This window comes from Olea europaea, unplaced genomic scaffold, assembly GCF_002742605.1.
Source record: "Olea europaea var. sylvestris unplaced genomic scaffold, O_europaea_v1 scaffold1497, whole genome shotgun sequence".
NCBI classification, from domain to species: Eukaryota; Viridiplantae; Streptophyta; class Magnoliopsida; order Lamiales; family Oleaceae; genus Olea; species Olea europaea.
The window spans coordinates 320,191-340,944 of record NW_019232539.1 but is presented as its reverse complement, the minus strand read 5'-3'; the positions used below and the strand labels follow the sequence as shown (position 1 = coordinate 340,944).

Here is a 20,754-nt window from a genome sequence, read left to right as displayed (position 1 = left end):
TTACTATTTTTTCATCAAACATCTCGAAAAAATCACTATTTTAAAATTTATTTTCTCCCTAAGATGGGGCTTAAACAAGATGATAGTAAAAAATAATACTATTTATAGTGAAAACGAGATAGTTGTTTTATGTGACATATTTGTGACAAAAAACAAAATCTCACCAATCAATGAGAAATTGCCAACTCAACATTATGTAAACAAGGGTGTAAACAAAAGTGTACAAGTAGCTTTACATTATGATTTATGCTATATGTACAGAAAGCATTTGACAATATTTTTACGGAACAATACTTGACAAAATTTCATCGATTTTGGATTGAATATCCCTATAAAATAAAAGAGGGACATTGTATGGACACTATTCCTAGGAATGTGCGCCCAGCTATTCTTTGGCTCATTAATTTTTTGTTTTCCTTTTTCCATGGCTTGAAGTCTGACATAGAGTCCTATAATTACTCTTCATTTTTCCACGCTACTAGCCATGCCACTTTACTTCTCCATTTCCCCAACCCACTCATTCTTTCTTCTCTTTTTTATATTTTGTTCTCTCCCACAATTCTTTTTTTATGTTGTTGAAGCAGAGACCAACATAGGCTTCTGGGGTTGGGTCAATTAGAGTGGATGATACTACCTAGTGTTTAGATTGAGTCATGGCATGAGAACGAGTGGATATCGATAAGTTCGTAGGTGTAGAGGCGGCGGTGTCACTATAAGTTTATGTCTATACAATGCAACGTTGACGTAGAAGGGTGTGAAAATGTCTTTGTTTATGCGAATCTAAAGAGTAGGGTTTTTCTATACACTTTTTTTGTCTTGGCCTAATTTTTTCTTCTGATTTGGTATGACTTACAGTCATTTGTTTCTCTCAGTGTCTTTGTTCACTTTCATGTTAGATTTTTAGCGTTTAAATAGGGATAACACCAACGATAGCTTCATGTACTCAATTTTTATCTTATCTGTTTATTACTCTCTTAAAATTTGATCTCTATGATTTTTCCCTTCAATTTTTGTAAGATTTTGGAGTACACACACACGCTATCACTCCTCCAGGTTATTAAAACGACCTCACAGTGAATATGGTAATCAACTGATCAACTTTTGGTTTGTATTGCAATTTGTATTTTATTTTTTAAATATGAAGTGTGTGAAAATAGGAGAAACTATGAAAATGGTGTTAGTTATGAGCGATTGCTCGATTTTAAATTTTAAATTGAATTTTACAAGTGGCATCAATCTTTACTAGAAGTTGCTTCATCCTTTCCAAGTGTAATATGTATACATTTGAATTATTATTTTTTTCTATGAAAAATTGAGTACATAACCAATTATTTTAATGCTTTAGGTTGTCACGCTCTCTTGATTAGCTATTAATATATTGCTATCAAAATTTTCATGTTGAGATCTTTTTAAGGTAACATCTTTTGTTCTAAACTAAGTCCCTCAACCATTTTTTTGGGTCCGAACAAAGATTACAATCTTTTATTTGAGAAGGACACCCCCCTCGGGACTTAATTTACTGATTGTATGCATCTATTTTACATTTTATAAGTTCAATTATGAATACTTAAAAGTTATAATCAAGGAAGCACTAAGATACTCCTCTGGATAGGATTTTCATTTATGGAACTTAGACATACTCGAATATATATTGCATGGAAACATAATCGATATTTCTGTCATTTTCTAATCTTGGAACTAGGGGGACTTCTTGGAATCATGTCAACAGACCTTAAATACATACTTAATTATGGTTTTCAGGACACTCTTGGGGTATCCAAATGTTATTTTGGTAATGGAAACCTATTTTAATCATCATTCCTTCAACCACGGTATACTTATCGCTATTATTGAAAGCATATGGCTATTATGATGTTGTATTCTAGGGACTTACTGTTATTATTGAAAGCCTATGGCTATTATGGTGTTGTATTCTAGGTTAATACCTGATCCCAAACTGGCTCTCTATATCCCCATTTTTCATTTTGTGTCATTGAACTTGATACTTTATTATTTTAAATGCATCTAGAGCCCTTGCAGGTTTTCTAGAATTTTATTGTATCTCGTTCTCCTTTACAAATTTGCTTTTCCATCTCCGTGTCTTTATGGGGATCCCTTTTCCCTTTAAGACATCTATGATAAATCTAACTTGATAATTCTTTTTTTTTTTTTACACCATGTATCACTATAATGCCTCTAATTTTAGTTAAAGAAAAAGTTTGTTAGTTTATTAGTCAGATATCCCCTCTTAACTTGTTGAGGTGTAGTGTAGTAACTACAAAATTTTTGCACATTTTCTTCATTGATTTGTATAGAAAATGCTTTTCCACAAGGGCATACTTGGAAGTGGGGTCACAATAAGTCCTGGAAGATTAATTTAATTGTAGTAGTGTCTTCATAGGCTAAACGGTTGCATAATTAAAGTAAAATTAAAAGACCATTTAAGTTTTTAAATGACAGAGTTTGAAATTCCACACGTCACATTACTTCTCATGGTCTTTGTATCTTCCTACTGTTGACACATAAAAATTCAGTCCAAATCGAACGGCCCAAGGAGTGAAGCCCAATTGGAGGATTCCCAAATCAGATAGCCCAAAAAACGAAGCCCAATCAAATAAATCAAGATGAAGGCCCAAACAGGAAGGCCCAAGAACGCGGTAACGCCATCGCCCAAGTTTGCAAGTCGCCCATAATTTGAGCGAATGGAGTGTCATACAGTCGCCCAGAGCTGTTACTCTATTCTCGCCCAAACCTTCAAGTCGTCCAAGGTCTTAACAAACATAAAGCGTCGTGGTTATCAAGAAGTGTAGTTATCAAAGCAGTTATTAAAGCAACCCTATCACGTTCCACAATTCAAGGAATTCAATCGAAAGCGGTTGAACGATGAAAAGTAATGGCAGCAGTTAAAAAAGGCAGTTTTCATGACAAGTTGGCCATTACGAGGAAAGTGGGCAGTTATAGGACGATCAAGCAGTTTTTAGGGCGGTTGATCACAAAGAGATCGTCCATGAAGTATAGAAGGGAGAAAAGACATAGAAGCAAAGGACCGAATCAAAAACCCTCGAACAGAGAACATATAATTTTAATTTCCTTAACTTAGACTTAAACACTTTTCTTTTAGTAACTCGTGTGCTTGCGCCCCTTGGAGGCACATTGTTTTTAATTTCCAATTGTAAAGTCATCGCCAATAAAAGAACACCCCTTTTTGGGACTTTATCTTAAGAGGTTTTCCCTTACACAATCGTCTGATCCTTTTTAATTGTTAGCGACTAACTCGCGCGAAACACCTACAAAGAAATTTTTGAATCCAGATGAAAGAACTAATGAATTATCCGCTGGAAATAATTTGGAAATTGCTGAACCCTACCAAATCAAACAGTCATCGAGAATAGATGAAAGATATGGTTTAGTTTTGTCCTGTTTCATTGAATTAAGTCTTATTTTTATATCAATAGCCTTGCTTTACAGCTGCACTATTGGAGGTATTATCTTAGATATTGTTGAAACTTGCACTCTGGTTGAAGAGAGCTAAATTTTCTAGCACTTTCAGTTTTTATGAAGCTTATGTTTTCCTGATATCTTAGATATGTTTCATGGTATTATACAGTATGCATAGCTTTTTCATTTTTATTGGAGAGGCAATTATGTTTCGTTTCAAAGAATTGATCCTTGTACATATCAGGATTTTCAGAGAGTAATTTTATATTAGAAGAATGCCTCCAGCGTCGATGGCTCATAGCTCGGCTTATCTTACGAGTCTCACTCAAGAAATTGAGAAGAAGTTTCAACGTGTATTTAATTGCACTTTGATTATGTATTTCTGCAGTATATATACAAATTGATAAGTTTTAGTTATTGATTTTTGTGTTGAAATCATGGTGTAGGGCATTAGCTTCGTTACCACAAATGCACAATTTGTTGCAGGACTTATTCGCGGATATAGATCTGAAAGTTGATGATAAAGGTAGATCAATAATAATTTATTTATTCGTTAATTTTGTTCAATGCATGAATTTGTTAGTAATAATAGTTGAGGCAAAAAATGAATGAGAATGGAATTTTCTTAGCGAAATAGTAAATACTATTAATTATTCGAGTAATTTGTATGGACAGTTCTTTCTGAGTTGTAGTGCTTGTGAAGGAGCTCTATTTGTAGTAAATTGATTATGTTGCTTTTCGGGATGTACTTGTTCAGTTGCTATGTGCTTTAAGAACACATAGGCAGGATCATTTATTTGTTCTCTTTTTATACTTAAAGAGGTCTTTCAAAAAGGATCTAATTTTCATTTCCACAATTTAATATGGATATTCCATTAATAGATTATGGACTTGTCTCCTATTGATTTAGTCCCCTTCTTACATCAATTTCACCAAGGTTCCATTTCAAAAGGTATTTTTATCATCTCGATTTTTTTTTCATGAAACTGCATCTACCACATTGGAGGAAGCTCATGGAAATGAAAATGGCTAAGCCTCCGCTACTGCTACTGCTACTACTACTTTCCTAGTGGGTAGAAAATGCACCACTCGGGTGCTGCTGTATGGTTTCTGTTACGTGTTGACACACTTGGCCGACCCATTGGGGCCATAGCTTACTTCTTCCAAACCACGTGGCAACTTATCCGAGGCTCCCAGACCAGACGTGGCCCAAGTGCTAACGCTGAAACTAATATGCCGAGGTGATCTTGTAGCCGAGGCCCTTCCCTCCGAGGCCTAATCTTCTCCGAGGTCCCGAGGCTCTAAGCAGCACTCCTTCTCAGAGATCCAGTCTTACACAAGAATCCTTCCTGATTGATTGATGGGACACCCATCATAGAGTGCAAATGTCTTGTCTTGTCAATGTAGTGGCAGAGTCGTCAATTAATAAATGTGCAGTAGACTAGGAAGTTAAATGTGATACTTATAATTTGACATGTAAACTTACGAGATGAGGTCATGTGTACTCCCAATTAAGGGCCACGATCTAAATTGTAATACTATAAATACTCACCCATGCATCTCTCGCTAGAATAATGCAAGATTCAACACAAGAATAAATACAACATTCTTTACATTTTACTCTCTTGCAATATACATGAATTCATACTCGCATTCTACAAAGATGGATTGATAATTATTGTACAATCGTTATGCAAACATCTCGCCGGATTCTGAACGTTCTCTTCTCGCACCTTTGAATCGTTCCCACACCCCCTTTTGCTATTATTTCTAGACTATTCATGTGTTTTAGCGTGTTGGACTAGATTTACTTGTGCGCGGGTAGGTCCAATATCTGTTGACAACACATTCTGGAGTCAACAGTTTCTGTGAATTATTCTTACACTATTTTAAATACAAAAATGGGGAAAATGAAAATTTCCTCTAATTCCGTTTATCTCGTTAAGGGACCACTTTAACCCGACCCGGATTCCGAGTCGTTCCGTGCTTAAATAACACGGTCCGCGCCCCTGATAACAGATTGGGTTTGTCGCACACGCCCAACCTATCGCCGTAGTCCCTATCAAAACCTTAACCCCATCCTCACCTCTAATTTCCTTCTCTACACCCTCTCTCTTACCTCTGAGAGGAGAAAGGAAAAAATCCGAAAAAGGAAGAAAGATTTCCATTTCACTCTATCGATTTCTCTATGAAAATCTAACCCTGAATTTTAATCCAAAAAATTCTGAAAACTTCGGCACCTATAATGTCTCACGCAGTGTTCCAAACAGCGCAAATAATGCCCGTGGCCCCTATCACCAAAACCTTATCGTCTAAACCCCTGTTACCAGCCGGCCTTCACTGGTCACCGGTTGCTCCGCCTATCGCTGGTAAGCTCCGCAAGTCTTCTGTCACCACAAAGGCCTCCTATGCGGTAGTTGACGGTGACGTCATTGCTGGCCTCGAGCGGTGCTTTCAGGCTTCTCCTGCCGCTGATTTTCCATCGGCTTCGCCTTTGGGTTACGTGGACTTCGGGCCCGTTATGAAGGGTGGCCAGTACGGTGCGTTTGGTGCGGTAACTTTGGAAAAATCGAAGCTTGATTTGACGCAAAAGCAAACGAAGTCTAGTCCTGAGGTATTTTACGTGCATATATTGATAATGTTGGTGATTAAAAATTGAAGAGTATATGTCCATTCTGTTTTGAAGCAATTGAAATATGCATGTAAGAAATTTCTGGATTCATATATAGTACAGGAATTATTTTTCTATTGCAGAAATGGATAAAGGCTGAGTTTTTTTTTTTTTTTTTAGTTTGTGCTAGCTCGGCTACAAATTTAGTTTAAAAGGTGAAGTGAACTGTTAATTTGAGTAGTAATGCGTGCCGTTATACCTGCATGATCTGGATAAGGAAAACATCGGAAGGCAGATTGTTCGTTTTGTTTTGGTTGTCTGAAGGTACTTGATGCTGTTTTGTGAATTAACACAAAGGAACAACTTTACAATTTTATTTGCTTAATGGGCAAATGAGTTCTAAAACTTCTTCCCCCGAAGTGCATCTTCCTTTTGACTCTATTGTTTCCACCTTAATCTTTTCTAGCTAGATAATGTGGCATGCCCTTTATAATTGATATTGTTTAGAACTTCGGAATTTTTCTGTATTTATTTAGTTCTGTTTTGTTTGGATTTGAGTTTTGCTTCATGGAAAATAAGGTGGTAGGATAGGTGTTTGGGGCCAGGGATTGAAGCCTTAGCTTGAAGTAGGAAAATTTGTAATTTTCTTTGTTTCTACTGTACTTTTCTTATTTCCAGCTCTTGATAGTCTTTTAGTCCCTAATCCCTGGTAAAAACCAAATTTTAACTCGAGGTTTTGTCTGAGGTAGCCAATGACTTTTGAAGCTGTTCTTTACTGACGATCTTATCATCTTAACATGAAAGTTTTTCCCCTTGTCCTCTATCTTTCCCAACACAACTCGACGTCTCCATTTCCTCAGGGTAGTAAAATGATAATGCACTTAAAATTCACGGAGCACTAGAGCGTCAATTGTTGCTTTGAGGATGCTATGTTTTATATTGAGTATTAACCATTGATGCACCCGTATCCTTTCGGATTATGATATTCAAAACTGGAAATATCTCAGATTTCAAGTCTTAGAAATAATAATTTGAGTACCAAATATGATCATGACAAATTTCCAGCTTTCTTTCATTTGCTTCAAATTGGCTGTATGAAGTAGCCTCTGGTGGTATGCACTTGTGTACTAGTCTGAGAAAACCATAATAATACTGTACAATAACTGGAGTATCTATAGAAGGTCTAGAGATTTGACCAGACTTGTATGATAACTAAGCATATTCCCACATTTCTCTGTCAACTCGTTTGAAATTTATTACCTTTTCCTTTAGGATAGGGGATTTTAATTTGACAACTCTTTTGATTAGTTATTTTTATTTTGATGTGGCAATATGACAGCTTTCTACGGGGGGAGGAGGTGGTAATATGGGCAAGGGGCTTAGTCATGGTGGTGGTGATGGGGGTGATGATGGCGGCGATGATGATGATTACTTTGATGACTTTGACGAGGGCGATGAGGGAGATGAGGGTGGACTGTTTAGACGGCGTATTGCTCTGCCAGAGGTAACAATTTGATGCAAGAGCCAAGAGATAGACAAACACTTATATTGCATGCTTATATATTGTGTAATTTATTCCAATTATTTTATCTAATATATTTTAAAATTAGTAACTCTTTATGTTCTTTGCCAGTTGTTTGATCGGAAATTTATTGATGCTGTATTGAATGAGTGGCAAAAGACGATGATGGATTTGCCTCCTGGATTACGTCAAGCTTATGAAATGGTAATGTCTTACCTTTTTCTGTGCATTCTTCAGCGGAAGTACTTGATGATTTGGACTCTGATATGCAATTGCCTCAGGGTTTGGTCAGTTCAGCTCAAATGGTGAGATTTCTGGCAATCAATGCCAGACCTACCGCTGAGAGGTTCATTTCCCGGGCTCTTCCCCAAGGAATATCTAGGGCTTTCATTGGCAGGTAAATTTGGAGCCTCCATATACTGAATTGTAGACGCGAGTATTTAAATCCCGTTACCTTCCTTCCTCTCCCTCAGTGTAGATCAGTTAGTTTTGATTTTACAACAAATTGGGTTCAGATTAGTACCATTACGGTTGATTGTGGATGATGTTTATAGGTACTAATAGATCAGTGTATGGAGGCTGAAGTTTGTGATGGGACTTGTATGGGAAGAAATATACATATGACGTACTTCACCTTTTGTATGAATGCACAATTACACGTTGCACGTTTAGAGAACAATAATAATTTTTATGTTAAGATGTAAATATGTTTCTGAAATTAGAATGCTTAAGATGGAGATCCAGCTTGTATGATTTTCACTATTTTACCCCAGCAGGTGCATATGATGTCCTGAGCATAGGAGAATGATTTTGAAATATAGCCTTGTTTGGGAAGAATTTATAAATGGTATAATTTCTAAAAAGGTAAAAATGAGTGCTGGATAAGTAGAAAATAATTGTGGGTCTATTGGATTGTCGGTTGAAAATGAAGTTTGAGTATCTATAAATGATTTATAAATTTTGCCAAATGAAGGCATAATCATTTGTACAACTAAGTTGTTGTAGAAACAGTTTACTTTGGTTGTGTTTTTCACTGGGGTAGCGGTTCTAGATTTATTTTCCAAGATGGTGTGGAGGAAAACTTGGGGCGACGATAGCAACTTTGGCTTATATGATAACACGTCCAGTCCATAAAAATTCCACTGGATGAAGAAGATGGTAGGATACCAACTGTAGGAAAATGTGGATCAGCAAGAACAATGAAAAACAGCAACTTATTGATGGAATTCTGTGGAATTACAGTAATACAAGGCAACAATTATAGCCTTTCGAGAGGGCTATTCTCTCCTGACTTTACTACCAATTTTTGCCTCCTCTATTCCTATATTCTACCCTTATTTATAGATCTACTTCTAACAGAATTCAGTTTTCCCTCCCCCCATCTGTCGGCTAATTCTTCTATTTCCTTCTAGAATAGGTGAGGTGGGTTGGAGCCTATCATTACCCCCGGTTTCCAAATCCACCTTGTCCTCAAGGTGGCAATCAAGGAAGTGTTGGTGGTCCCAATTGCCTGCTCTTCCATCATCACGATTCTTGTAGGGAAGAGTTCCGTCTCTTTTGAAGCCCACAAATCTGGACATATAGCTAGCATCGTGTATTTGTGTCCACTTTGATGGTCTTGGGCTGCCTTACCCACTTGATTTTTATCTTCAATTAGTTGGGCCATCTTCATTATAAAGCCCAACTCAATAGGCTGTAATAGACAGATTTCAGTCCAGGTTTCTGATTTTAACCCATAGGTGATTGTACGATCCAGAATCTCCTCCTGAATATTGAGTAAAGGTGCTGCAAAAGCCTCAAAGTTCAGTCGAAATTCCTCTACAGTTCTTGTCCGTTTGATGCACAGGAATTTCTCGCACAAACTACCTTCTTCATCTTCTTGGAATGCCCATACCTGGCGTGCCTTATTTCCACACCCATGACTTGGGCTGTAGTTTTTATTACAGCAGTAACACAATCCCCAGGCCATTTTTTCCTGCAGCTCGACTTTGGTCAAGTTATGAAACGGAGGCCCCCCTTTCGTCGCGACCAGAGGATGAAGAATTGTCGCTCGTCGGGTTTGAACACTTTTCGACTGTGTTACGTTGGAATGATTTGTGTAATTTGGATGAGTGTTGGGTGTGTTTTGATATGGGTAAAATGGTGGGCTGTTGTAGGGTAATGGGCTTAGAGAGTTTTTATTTCTGCTTGGGCCATACTTCAGTTGGGTCATACTCATGAAATTATTCCTATCCTCTACACATTGGGCCAGCTTAATGATGTGGCCCCATCCCAGAGTTTTAAGCCTACAAACCCCAGCCCGTGTCATTGTCTTCAACCTGTTGATGCAATTGCTTTCCAGCAGCTCAATAGGGATCATCGACAGTGGAGTTTCCCCATTCTTCCACCTGCTGTCTTCCCGGTGATCCCAATCTAGAGCCTCCCTCTTGAAACAAACTGCAGGGACCTCGATCTTCTCCCAATTCGAAAACTGAGTCAAGTTAAATTTCCTTTCTACTCGAGAAAACCAGCCATCGGGATTGACGCCGTCGGAAATAGGTATTTCCAGCCGTTTGTCTCTTTCCTCCACCCTCCATGATTCATCACAGCCGTTACCATCTTCGGTATCATCAGATTTGTTTGAAATTTCAGAATTGGAAGTGTATTCATTGCTGCCTTCCACCAGTTGGGCAAATTCCAAAACCAAGCTTACTTGTTTGTTCATATGAATTCCCACTCCGTAGCAAGTACTGAGAACATCAGCATCCTCTACTTGATTCAAAGCACATAGCTCACCAATTGCTTGAGACCACTGTGGTTTTGGAATAGGAAGTTTTTCACGTAGCTCAATTAGTGCGGTACTGAAGATGAGCCCTACTACCGCAATACTGTGATGCTTGCTTGTATTCTTTTCCCTCCACCGGTGGTACCATCGTTTTCCAGATTGCCGGAGATTGGTGTGACTAGGGCTTGGAGTAATCTGATGGGTTTTATGGGTGTAAATGGTTTTTGGGCTGTTTATCCTTACTTCATATAGACCCATTTTGTCTTGGGCTTGATTAAGTGAAATTTTGCAATTGCCTCATTGGTCCAACTTCCTGTCATAGTCTAATTCCACCAAATGGTCCAAATCTATGGATTCTCCTTCGTTGTTGTTCTCCTGCTTCAACAATTTCATAGAGGCTTCGTCCAAAACCTGCTCCGATCTCTTCTCCTCCTCCGACGGTAGTAATGGTAAGATTTCAGTTGACCTCCAGTCTTCGATGGTCTTCTCAGGTCTATCCGGGCGCCCTCTATTCACCCCGATTTCGTAAGATCAATGTTGATATGCGTGGATTGTTTCCGGCGAAGTAGTGATTGTTTCCGGCGAAGTAGTGGCTTGTCCCTTCTCCTTCCTTTCCGATTCCTCCACGAATTTCTTTTCCTCCTCCGGTGATGACTGTTCTTCCTCTGGGCTTCCATTCTCGGTCTCCCAGTTCAACTCATCCCCTTGCTTCCAGGCTGACAATTCACCACTAACGGAGATCTGCTCCTCGTGGAATCGAGCCAACATCAACGCCTTCAATTCTTCCCAGGTTTGTATCGTACAGCAATCGTCTATCTCTTGAAACCATGCCCAAGCCTCTCCAAGGAAGCAAGCGACTGCGGCTTCTACCTTCTCTCTCCCCGGTAAGTTTCGATTCATGTTTATGCATCGCTCTGCTTCAAACAGCCACGAATCTAAATTGTCCCCGTAGAATATCCGTGTATTGAGTCGGCCACAGGAATCCAACCCTGTATCAACCGCTCCATATCCGTTCTGTCGCATTACCATCTTCTCCAACATGCTCCTTATCAAGCTCAGATTCTCTTGTAATTCTCTGTGGAAAATAGCTTCAATTAGTTCGAGAATCGACCGCTCTGATACCAATTTGGTAGGATACCAACTGTACGAAAATGTGGATCAGCAAGAACAATGAAAAACAGCAACTTATTGATGGAATTCTGTGGAATTACAGTAATACAAGGCAACAATTATAGCCTTTCGAGAGGGCTATTCTCTCCTGACTTTACTACCAATTTTTGCCTCCTCTATTCCTATATTCTACCCTTATTTATAGATCTACTTCTAACAGAATTCAGTTTTCCCTCCCCCCATCTGTCGGCTAATTCTTCTGTTTCCTTCTAGAATAGGTGAGGTGGGTTGGAGCCTATCAGAAGATGACTACATTTACTTGATAGAATGTTTGGTTATTTCTCCTGTTATCAGAAGCTATGATTCTACTTCCTGTAGCTTTAAAAAGTTTATTCTTTACAATTTCCTCTTTGTTTTGGACATGGTATCACCAAAAAGAAGATAATAATCGCAAATTGGATTTAGTTGAGTGGGTATGCAGTCACTTGTTTCCATAATGGACCTGATGTTGACCCAAAATTCTGATACTTCATCATAGTTTGTTGTAGCTGGGTATGTTTAGGGACATACCATGCGGTTCTTCAACTCGTTTAAACCTGTATGCTGTACAGCATTGTTGTAATGTTGCAACATTTTATTCTGGTTTTCTTTCTACAGATTATATAGTAGTTTAGATCTAGAATGTTTGAAGCACAGTCGTCTTTCTGAAACATTACCAAATATTTATCTGAATCTTCCTTGTCTGCACAGGATGATTGCAGATCCTGCCTTTTTATACAGGCTGCTTCTTGAGCAGGCAACTACTATTGGTTGCTCTGTTTGGTGGGAGATCCAAAATCGCAAAGACAGGTCTCACTTTATGGTTTCTATGAGGAAGAAATTAAATCAAAAGTGTGTTTATTTGCCCTAACCACTTGATAAACACGTCATGTCAATGCAGGATAAAGCAGGAATGGGATCTTGCGCTTATCAACGTGCTTACAGTGACAGCTTGCAATGCCATGGTTGTTTGGTCCCTTGCTCCTTGTCGTTCATATGGAAATACATTCCGTTTTGATCTGCAGAACACACTGCAAAAACTCCCAAATAATATCTTCGAGAAGAGCTATCCACTTAGAGAATTTGACTTCCAGAAGAGACTTCATTCTTTTTTCTACAAAGCTGCAGAGTTGTGTATGGTGGGATTCACTGCCGGAGCTGCACAGGGTGCTGTGTCCAACCTTGTTGCCCATAAAAAGGAGGGAAGGTAAAATTTGTTTGGCAAATGGTACATGTAATATTCTTGCCATCACATCGACGGCATGCTAAGGAGTTTCCTTAGTAGGAAAAGGCGCTTTCTTAGCATTTTACCATGTAATCTGGAATCTGTTGGTTTTGTAGGATATCAGTGACCACTCCGTCTGTGAGCACTAATGCTCTTGGTTATGGAGCTTTTCTTGGCCTCTATGCAAATTTACGATATCAAATGCTGTGTGGTTTTGACAGAGCAGTTACCAGCTACTTTGATGTTATTGGAGTAGCTCTTTTCTTTAGCACAGCCCTGAGGTATGTTTTCTCGGTATTTGATCTGTGTAGGCTGCATTTGGGATTTTTCACGTTCCATGATGAAGCATTTTGTCATTTAAACCGTTCACCGGTGATTTTATTTAGTTGGTTTATCTGTTCTTTTCTCATGGCATGTTTGATTTAAATGGTGAAGATCAAATATATTGGGTATGCTTTTGATATTTTCCCATGTCCCTGTCCCTCGGCAAGAGAAATTTGGAGACATTGATACCAAACCAGTAATTTTAGAATCTACCCGTCTTTCCTTTTGCATTTCAATTCTGATGCTTTTGCACTTATAAGGTCAGCTGCAGCTCATATGGTAGAAACTTTGTGTCAAATGCATGCAGGGTATTGAATGTTCAACTAGGAGAGACATCAAGGTTGGCTTGGCTTGGGGTGGAGGTTGATCCATTTGCTCATTCGGACGATCTCTTGAAGAAGGCTTACAATAGACCAGCTGAAGGAGTCAATCAGTCTTCTTCAAAGTGGTTCATATCCAAGAACACTATTGTTTCTGGGCTCGGTCTCCTTGGACTTAAACAAGGACAAAATGACACTATCACGGATGGTGAAGTCCCTTCCCCCAAGGCTCGGAGAAAGAGAATTGTGAGGAAAAAGGTGGCAACAAGTTGAGTCAGGTTATATTTTATTCAATTGAAATCAACTCTTCAATTTTGTAGCAATATAGCTCCAGCACAGACGCCTTCAAGTAGAAGACCATCGTGACGTATTATTTGATGACACATTTATGGAAGTCTTGTCACGGGATCACAGGACCAAGCACCGTGTATGACTAATGATACTTGCAAATTCATTTGTTACCGCATTGCTTCCCAAATTAGGTACCAGATGATTGTAACAAAAATAAATTTTTGGAATACGATTGAACTTTCTTATTTTTCACCCTTAATGTAAAACAATTCCTTTGTGATTTTCTGCTTTATTGTGTTGAAGTTTCTTTCCATTTTGCGACCTTAGAAACTTCTATGGAAAATGGCTTTCGCTTGTTCCTCTTAATTGTGTTTTAAAGAAACATGGGTCTTGATTGATTTTGCAGGAATTTATATTTGGATCTATTTTTAGCAACATTTTTCTTTCTAGATTATGTTTTATTCATTCCTCAGAGTTGACACCAGAAATATTTCCCAGTTAATTTTGCTTCTTCCTCAGAATTACAAGTAGCTGCATGAATCAAAGTTGGCTAACACACTTTTGGATTCAAATTCTTTAAGGGAAAAATTCATTTGTAAGAGTTTATCTATAGCCCACTTCAAAACTAAGAGGAGAAGGTTTACAATTTCAATTTTCAGATACTATTAAAATTTAGGAAAAATTGCGGTCGAGGTACCAAACCTTTAGTTTGTGCCACCCACGATACCAAACATTTCAAAAATTCGCAGTGGAAGTCCAAATGGATGGAAGCTAATAATTTGACCTTAGTTGACCAAAGATTTAACATTGACCATTATTTTGACTAATTTTAAAAGGATAAAATGGTAACTTTACATTTTTCAACAAAAAAAATAAAATAATTACAATATATTAATAATTAAATCAAAACACAAAAATACTATTCATCTTCTTCTCCATTCACCCCCTACCCACCCAAGAATGATGGTTGATTGGCATGCTTTTTCTTCCCCTTTGTGAATTTCATGCTTTTCTTCCTCTCTTCTCGTTGTAGCTTTATTAACTAATTTAAAATCACACAACACCCCCCGCCCCCACACACCCCAAAAAAAAAAAAAAATTTCTTTTATTCCTTTTTACAAGTTTTTATTTTCGATCTACTCGTTTGTTTTTGTTCCTACGAATCCTTTTTATTTTTGCTGAGGTTAAGAAAGGTGAAATGGATTCACAGCCAAAAAATGTTGGAATTCTAGCCATGGAAATTTATTTCCCTCCCATTTGCATCCAGCAGGTAAAATCTTGTTTTACACATCGAAAACACTGATATAAATGTTTGAATGTACCCATGTATAGTCTCTCTTCTTGATTTTTTTTCTGTGTCTTGGGGCAAATTTTGTATTTAATATTTTGATTTATGAAAATTTGATCAACCTGTGTACGTAATCTTTCAAGATTTTGTGTATTCAATTCGTCTTGCTGCCCTTTTTTCTCTTAGGATAGTTTTCCCCCCTCTTTGTATGTTTGGCTATATATATATATACACATAATTCACTTCCAATGGTTTTGGGAAGTGGATGGGTGGATGGCCGATATTGGTGGGATTTGGTTTTGTGGAGTGGGTGAGTAGGGGGTGAATGGAGAAGAAGATGAATAGCGTTTTTGTGTTTTGATTTAATTATTAGTTTTTTTTAAAAAATGTAAAGTTACCATTTTATCATTTTAAAATTAGTCAAAATAATGGTCAATGTTAAATCTTTGGTCAACTAACAGTCAAATTAACAGTTTCCATTCATTTGGACTTTCACTGTGAGTTTTTGAAATTTTTGGTATTGTGGGTGGCATAAACTAAAGGTTTGGACAAAGTCTGTTAATAAACGAAATGTTTGGTACCTCGACTGCAATTTTCCCTAAAATTTATTTATGAAATATTTGATTAAAAAATATTTTATTAATTAAACATATTAAGGTCACAAATCTATATAATTTAGTTACAAATTATCAAATTAATTAGTCACAAATTATTTATAAGTCACAAATCCAAAATTCTAAAGGTCCCAAATTATTTGTCGATCACAAATCGAAAATTTTGTAGGTCACAATTCATTGATCGGTCACAAAATCAAAATTTTTTTTGATAACAATTCATTTATCGGTCACAAATCAAAAATTTCATAAATTACAATTCATTGATTGATCACAAATTAAAATTTTTATTGGTCACAACTCATTTGTCAATCACAAATAAAAAATTTCACAGGTCACAATTCATTAATCGATCACGAAATCAAAATTCTTATTGGTCACAACTAATTTATTAGTCATAAATTAACAAAATAATGGGTCACAATTACTGTTACAGTTACAACTTAATAAATTATGAGTCACAATTATATTTTTTAGGTCACATATTATTTATTGGACACAAATTAACTCTCACGTCCCATCTTATCTACCCCAACAAGCATTCGCGACCACCGTCATCTAAGCAAACTGCAAAAGCACCTCTACAGCAACCACCATACACCACCAGAGCCACCACCACCAACTCTCGACTGAATACCACCGCTTCAAACAAATTAATACATCATAGAAAAACACAACCACAATCATCGCACCAGACCCACCACCACCGCGATAAACCCCACTACAATGCAAATCAACAGTCCTAAATCACCAGCCAATACCCATAACCCACTAACCAGGAAATCTCAACTCCAAACCATAAAATAAATCGGCGCCGTCCACCTACCACACCCTACCAGTACACCTATTACCTACCCAATCGCGCCGTCCCCCACCACGTGTCAGATTCACAATCCTTATCACCATCGTCCGCACAGCCAACGATTTCCATCCACTGTAGGTCACAGTTATTTACTACCGTACACAAACATCAGTTACAGAGCAGTAGATCTCATCGGTGAGCAGCGCCTGCACTTCTGTGAGCAACGCTTACAATGCTACTCAGATCAGTCGATGTGATTGATGGCTCCGATGCTCACAGCGACGGTCAGATCCAGGATGATTGTAGTAGTCGCGACGAGGCGACTGGCGCTCAGATGACGCTATGATAATTTCGTCGCTCTGTTGCCGGTGTTGGTAAAGATGAACAGAGTACAGCGAGAGAGAAAGGGGAGAGAAGAAACAGAGATCGGTGCCTGTGAAATAATTACAATTTAGAGAGAGTGAGTGGAGAGAAGAAAAGGAGGAAGAAATTGATTTAGGGATTGGACAGTAATTAATTGATTTTATGTATTAGGGGGTGTTTGATAATCATTTTCATGTAAAAATGCATTTTAGAATAGTAATTTGATGGAAAGCGTGTGGTTGAAAAATAAGGAAAAATTTTTGATTTACGTGTAATATTATTTTAATAAAAAGTGTATGGTTGAAAAGAAAAGAGAGAAAAATGTATTTTGAAAAACATAAGTATGAAACGGGAGCTTAATTAATAAAAGATCTGACATTTGAAATAGTAAAATTGATACGAATCTGATTTATGAAATGAGATCATTAAAGCTCTTACTTTTTGTAATTTCCTCATTCTTTAAAGATACTGGAATTAGTACACCGTTGACCTTTTCTTTTAGTATAAACAACCTTTCAATTAAATAACAAAATTCATTCACACTGATCGTTAAATAATAAACGTCATCTAGTTTAAATAAAACAAATTTGCATATGAAGCCCCCATAAATTTTCAAAAGTACAAATACAGTGCATTCAATATATATATATATATATATATATAATTTGATAATGTTCCATAATTATATCATTTTAGATACTGTCAAATACATAATTCTCAAACACAATTTACAAATCAATTATCCGTCACAAAATTTACAATTTACAAATCACATATTCGAAAATCACAAATTGACAAAAAATAGAAATTCACATATTAAAGATATCACAAAAATATAAATGGCTATTGCAAATTAGAACATTAAACATGCTAACCTTGTTGCCTTAACAACCTGAAAACGCCAAATAGGATAAGAATAGGATAACCTTGATTTGTAATTTTGTATGTTGTTCACCTGCACCCAAATAAATAAATTTGTATATTTTATTTTTTATTTAATTACAAAATAGAAAAAGAATGTGCAAATTCTCCGAAGTTTTCTCTGTAGCATTATAATTTTGAGATTTTCATATTGATTGTAAAGAGATTAAGGTAAACTAATTAAAAGTTTAGTTTATACTACTCATTTAGAAATAGGCAATTTTTTAACTTTGGAAGCATGCATTTCCGGAGGAACGAGCAATACTTTAACCATTGCAACCTATTAACCAAAGTATCCATTCAAACAATTGGCAACCTGAACTTGTCACCTGTACGCGTAGAGCTGCAATTTAATTCAACAGCACCAATGGCTGTTGGCTGTTGCAACTGGTCTGTTCTCCTTCTCCAAGTGTACCACAGGCCTATAGCACCAGAATATTCCGTTCTTGCCTAGCGTCGCTCGGGACTAGACCCTTGCTGTTTTTCCGTTTGCTATCGCTGAATCGTCGACGGAATTCAGTCGGGCAGAAATGGTGAGCAAGGACAGTCCCGAATTGCTAGGTTTTGCTTCAAAGTTTCGAATTAGAGACCGTCGAGCTAGGAGTCTTCTCTTCTCTCGTGTGGGACAATTTCTTGCATTCTTCCCTTGAGCCCCATTCTTGCAAAAAAAAAAAAGTATTTTTGAATAGTGTATTGATGGAAAATGTGTAGTTAAAAAACAAAGAAAAATTTTAAATTTGTGTATAATATTATTTTAATGAAGAATATGTGATTGAAATGTGTCAAATCATTCTTGAAAATTTTATTTTGATAAAAATAATGTGACTCAAATAAGGGCCATATTTCAGTTTGGTGATGCCAATGAAAGAGGGCTTCAATTGGAATTTGGACGGTTTGAATTAGAATTTGAAAGGACTCTTTGAATACATTATTTTCAACTTTATTTAAGAAAAAAAAAAAAAAAAAAAGCCCTTTTTTGGTTGGCGGGACATGTGACCTCCTAGGACTCATTGTGGGTCCGCCAATGTATGTGGTACAAAATTTATTCTCTTTATTTGTCGTTCAACGGATGCTTTATTTTTATTTTATTTTTTCTACTTGTCTATTTTCATTTTTAGGAAAAAAATGATTGAAATACCAAATTTATTTGCATTTTTAATTTTTTATATGATTCAGTTTTCAAGTAAAAATATTTTCCAGTGAAATGGTTAAGGAAAGAATCTCCATGCCCTCCTGACGGTGTGGGGTGCTTCCGTCGTTCGGATGATCAATTGTTATCTGAAAAAGAGAGGTCGGGGCTTTCACCCCCGTTGTACCTCTGGCGTGAGAATTAGTATCGAATTATGGAGAATTAGGAAAGGAATAAGGAGATATTCAAATAACTAAAGTTTTTCCAAGATCTTTACATGTTTCGCCTTTTGGAGTATTTATAGGCGATTGGAGTCATGTGAAGGTCGGGCAGCTATGGTGCCATGTATCCCACGTAACATCTTCCACTACCCTCACGTTCTTAGTGGGTAACCTCCGCCCGTTCAACTGCCAGTCGTGTTTGTAACAACCGTCGCGTGATCTCTACCCAAATTGTGATTTTTGGCTAAGTGTTGTATTGGCTGCGTAGTGGTTATGAGCCCCATGGCGGTCCACATCCCGGCATAGGTATAGCGCGCCCAGGGGTTCAACGTCTGGCATGGGCGCAGAGCGCCTAGGAGGTCGATGTCCTGGCATGGGTGCGAAGTGCCCATGAGGGTTGACGCCCGGCGTGGGTGTAAAGCACCCATGGGGGTCGACGCCCGGCATGGGTGTTGTATGCCCACGGGTGGTGTGGGGTGGCGGCAGAACTCATGTCTTGTTAGTTGTTGTTGATAATTAACGATGTCCAATATCATTAGCCCCTCTATCCCTTGTCGATATTTATCGGTAAAGGTTAGCATCTATTTTCCCTTCCCATACCTTCGACAAATTTATTTTTTTTAATATTTAATATTCGACCATAGTTGGCTCAATATGAATGGGTCGAGCGGTCTAGGTGGCGTTGGGTAGCGACAACCTTAAACATGGCATTTTTCAAGTGGGCTTGGTACTTTTGGGGGGAAACTTCCCTCCAAAATTTTTAAAATATTTGGTTATATAAGAGGAGGAACCTCCCTCATTCTCACTTCTCCCCTCATAAATTCTTTGTCTCCAATAGTAAGGTACTCCTCTCATCCTTTCTTTTTATTCCAAGTTTTTTTTTCTTTCTTCTTGTTATGTACAAAACCATTATAACTTCCTCTTCCGATGAAAGCGAAAACGAGGGGGTGAATGTGTCGTCCGACCCATTGTGTGTTGGGTCAGGCGACGCGTTGCCGATTGGCGCTGGTCAGCAAGGCTAGTCAAAGGTACCGACCTCTCGGCCTCACGCTGGTCGACCGGCGACCAGCCTCGTCAAGGGTCCCCCCATAGTCGGTCGATCTCCCCACGATTCCAATAGTCCCGACCCATTCGCCCGAAATTGTAGCATTCCAAACGTCATCCCCAAGAAGACACATTGGTTCAACGAAGCTTTCGAACTTGAATTTTGAAATTGGGCGAGACCCGACGGGGTAGATTGTTGTCCTTGAAATTCCAAAGTGTTATAGTCTTTACGACTCTCCACTTAAGTTAGAGAAGTGCCTTAACAGGTTCGATCGAATAGACGATTATATTTATAGAGCCCCTAGGCCTAAGGAGATGCTTCCCGGGTTTGACCCCCATGAGATAGTCGTGTATAAAGTCACCATGAATGGGGGTTGTCAATTCCCCATTCATCCTTTCTTCGTCTCAATTTTTAATGAGTTCCACCTCACCCCTAATCAGATAAACCCCAATGCATAGAGAAAAACGCTGTACTTTTTGTATGTCTGTCTCAGTAAGAAAATTTTACTCTTTATAGACATTTTCAGGTGCATTTATTTATTGACTCAGCAATATATTTTATTATTATCAATTTTTCGAGTAAATACTAAAATTTGTCAAGAATTGTTGTTATAAAAGAATTTTATTTCCTGATTTTGATTGAAATGCAATCTGAATCAATGTTATGACCATTTCTGGAAGATTTAAGATAATCCAGCATTAAAAATTTAGAGTAGCTTACTTTATTC

General features: G+C 37.7%; 1 protein-coding gene across 2 annotated transcripts; it reads left to right on the top strand.

The window, feature by feature from the left end:
- Positions 1 to 5,468: 5,468 nt before the first annotated feature.
- LOC111376380 (protein RETICULATA-RELATED 1, chloroplastic-like) lies at positions 5,469 to 13,936 on the top strand. Of its 2 annotated transcripts, XM_022999339.1 has the most exons (8): positions 5,469 to 6,052; positions 7,389 to 7,553; positions 7,683 to 7,775; positions 7,853 to 7,968; positions 12,196 to 12,294; positions 12,386 to 12,691; positions 12,826 to 12,990; positions 13,341 to 13,936. In XM_022999339.1, the coding sequence occupies exons 1-8, from the start codon at positions 5,684 to 5,686 to the stop codon at positions 13,624 to 13,626; spliced, it is 1,599 nt and encodes a 532-aa protein (XP_022855107.1). In that variant the 5' UTR covers positions 5,469 to 5,683; the 3' UTR covers positions 13,627 to 13,936. The 2 variants fall into 2 exon arrangements, with proteins under 2 accessions (XP_022855107.1, XP_022855108.1); XM_022999340.1 differs by lacking the exon at positions 7,389 to 7,553.
- The last annotated feature ends 6,818 nt before the right edge of the window (positions 13,937 to 20,754 follow it).

Bases quoted from the DNA above. Each gene is read 5' to 3' on its own strand.
- LOC111376380 (XM_022999339.1), top strand. From the start codon at position 5,684: ATGTCTCACGCAGTGTTCCAAACAGCGCAAATAATGCCCGTGGCCCCT. The intron at 7,969-12,195 runs GTAAATTTGGAG...TTGTCTGCACAG, and splicing joins TCTAGGGCTTTCATTGGCAG to GATGATTGCAGATCCTGCCT. The intron at 12,991-13,340 runs GTATGTTTTCTC...AAATGCATGCAG, and splicing joins TTCTTTAGCACAGCCCTGAG to GGTATTGAATGTTCAACTAG.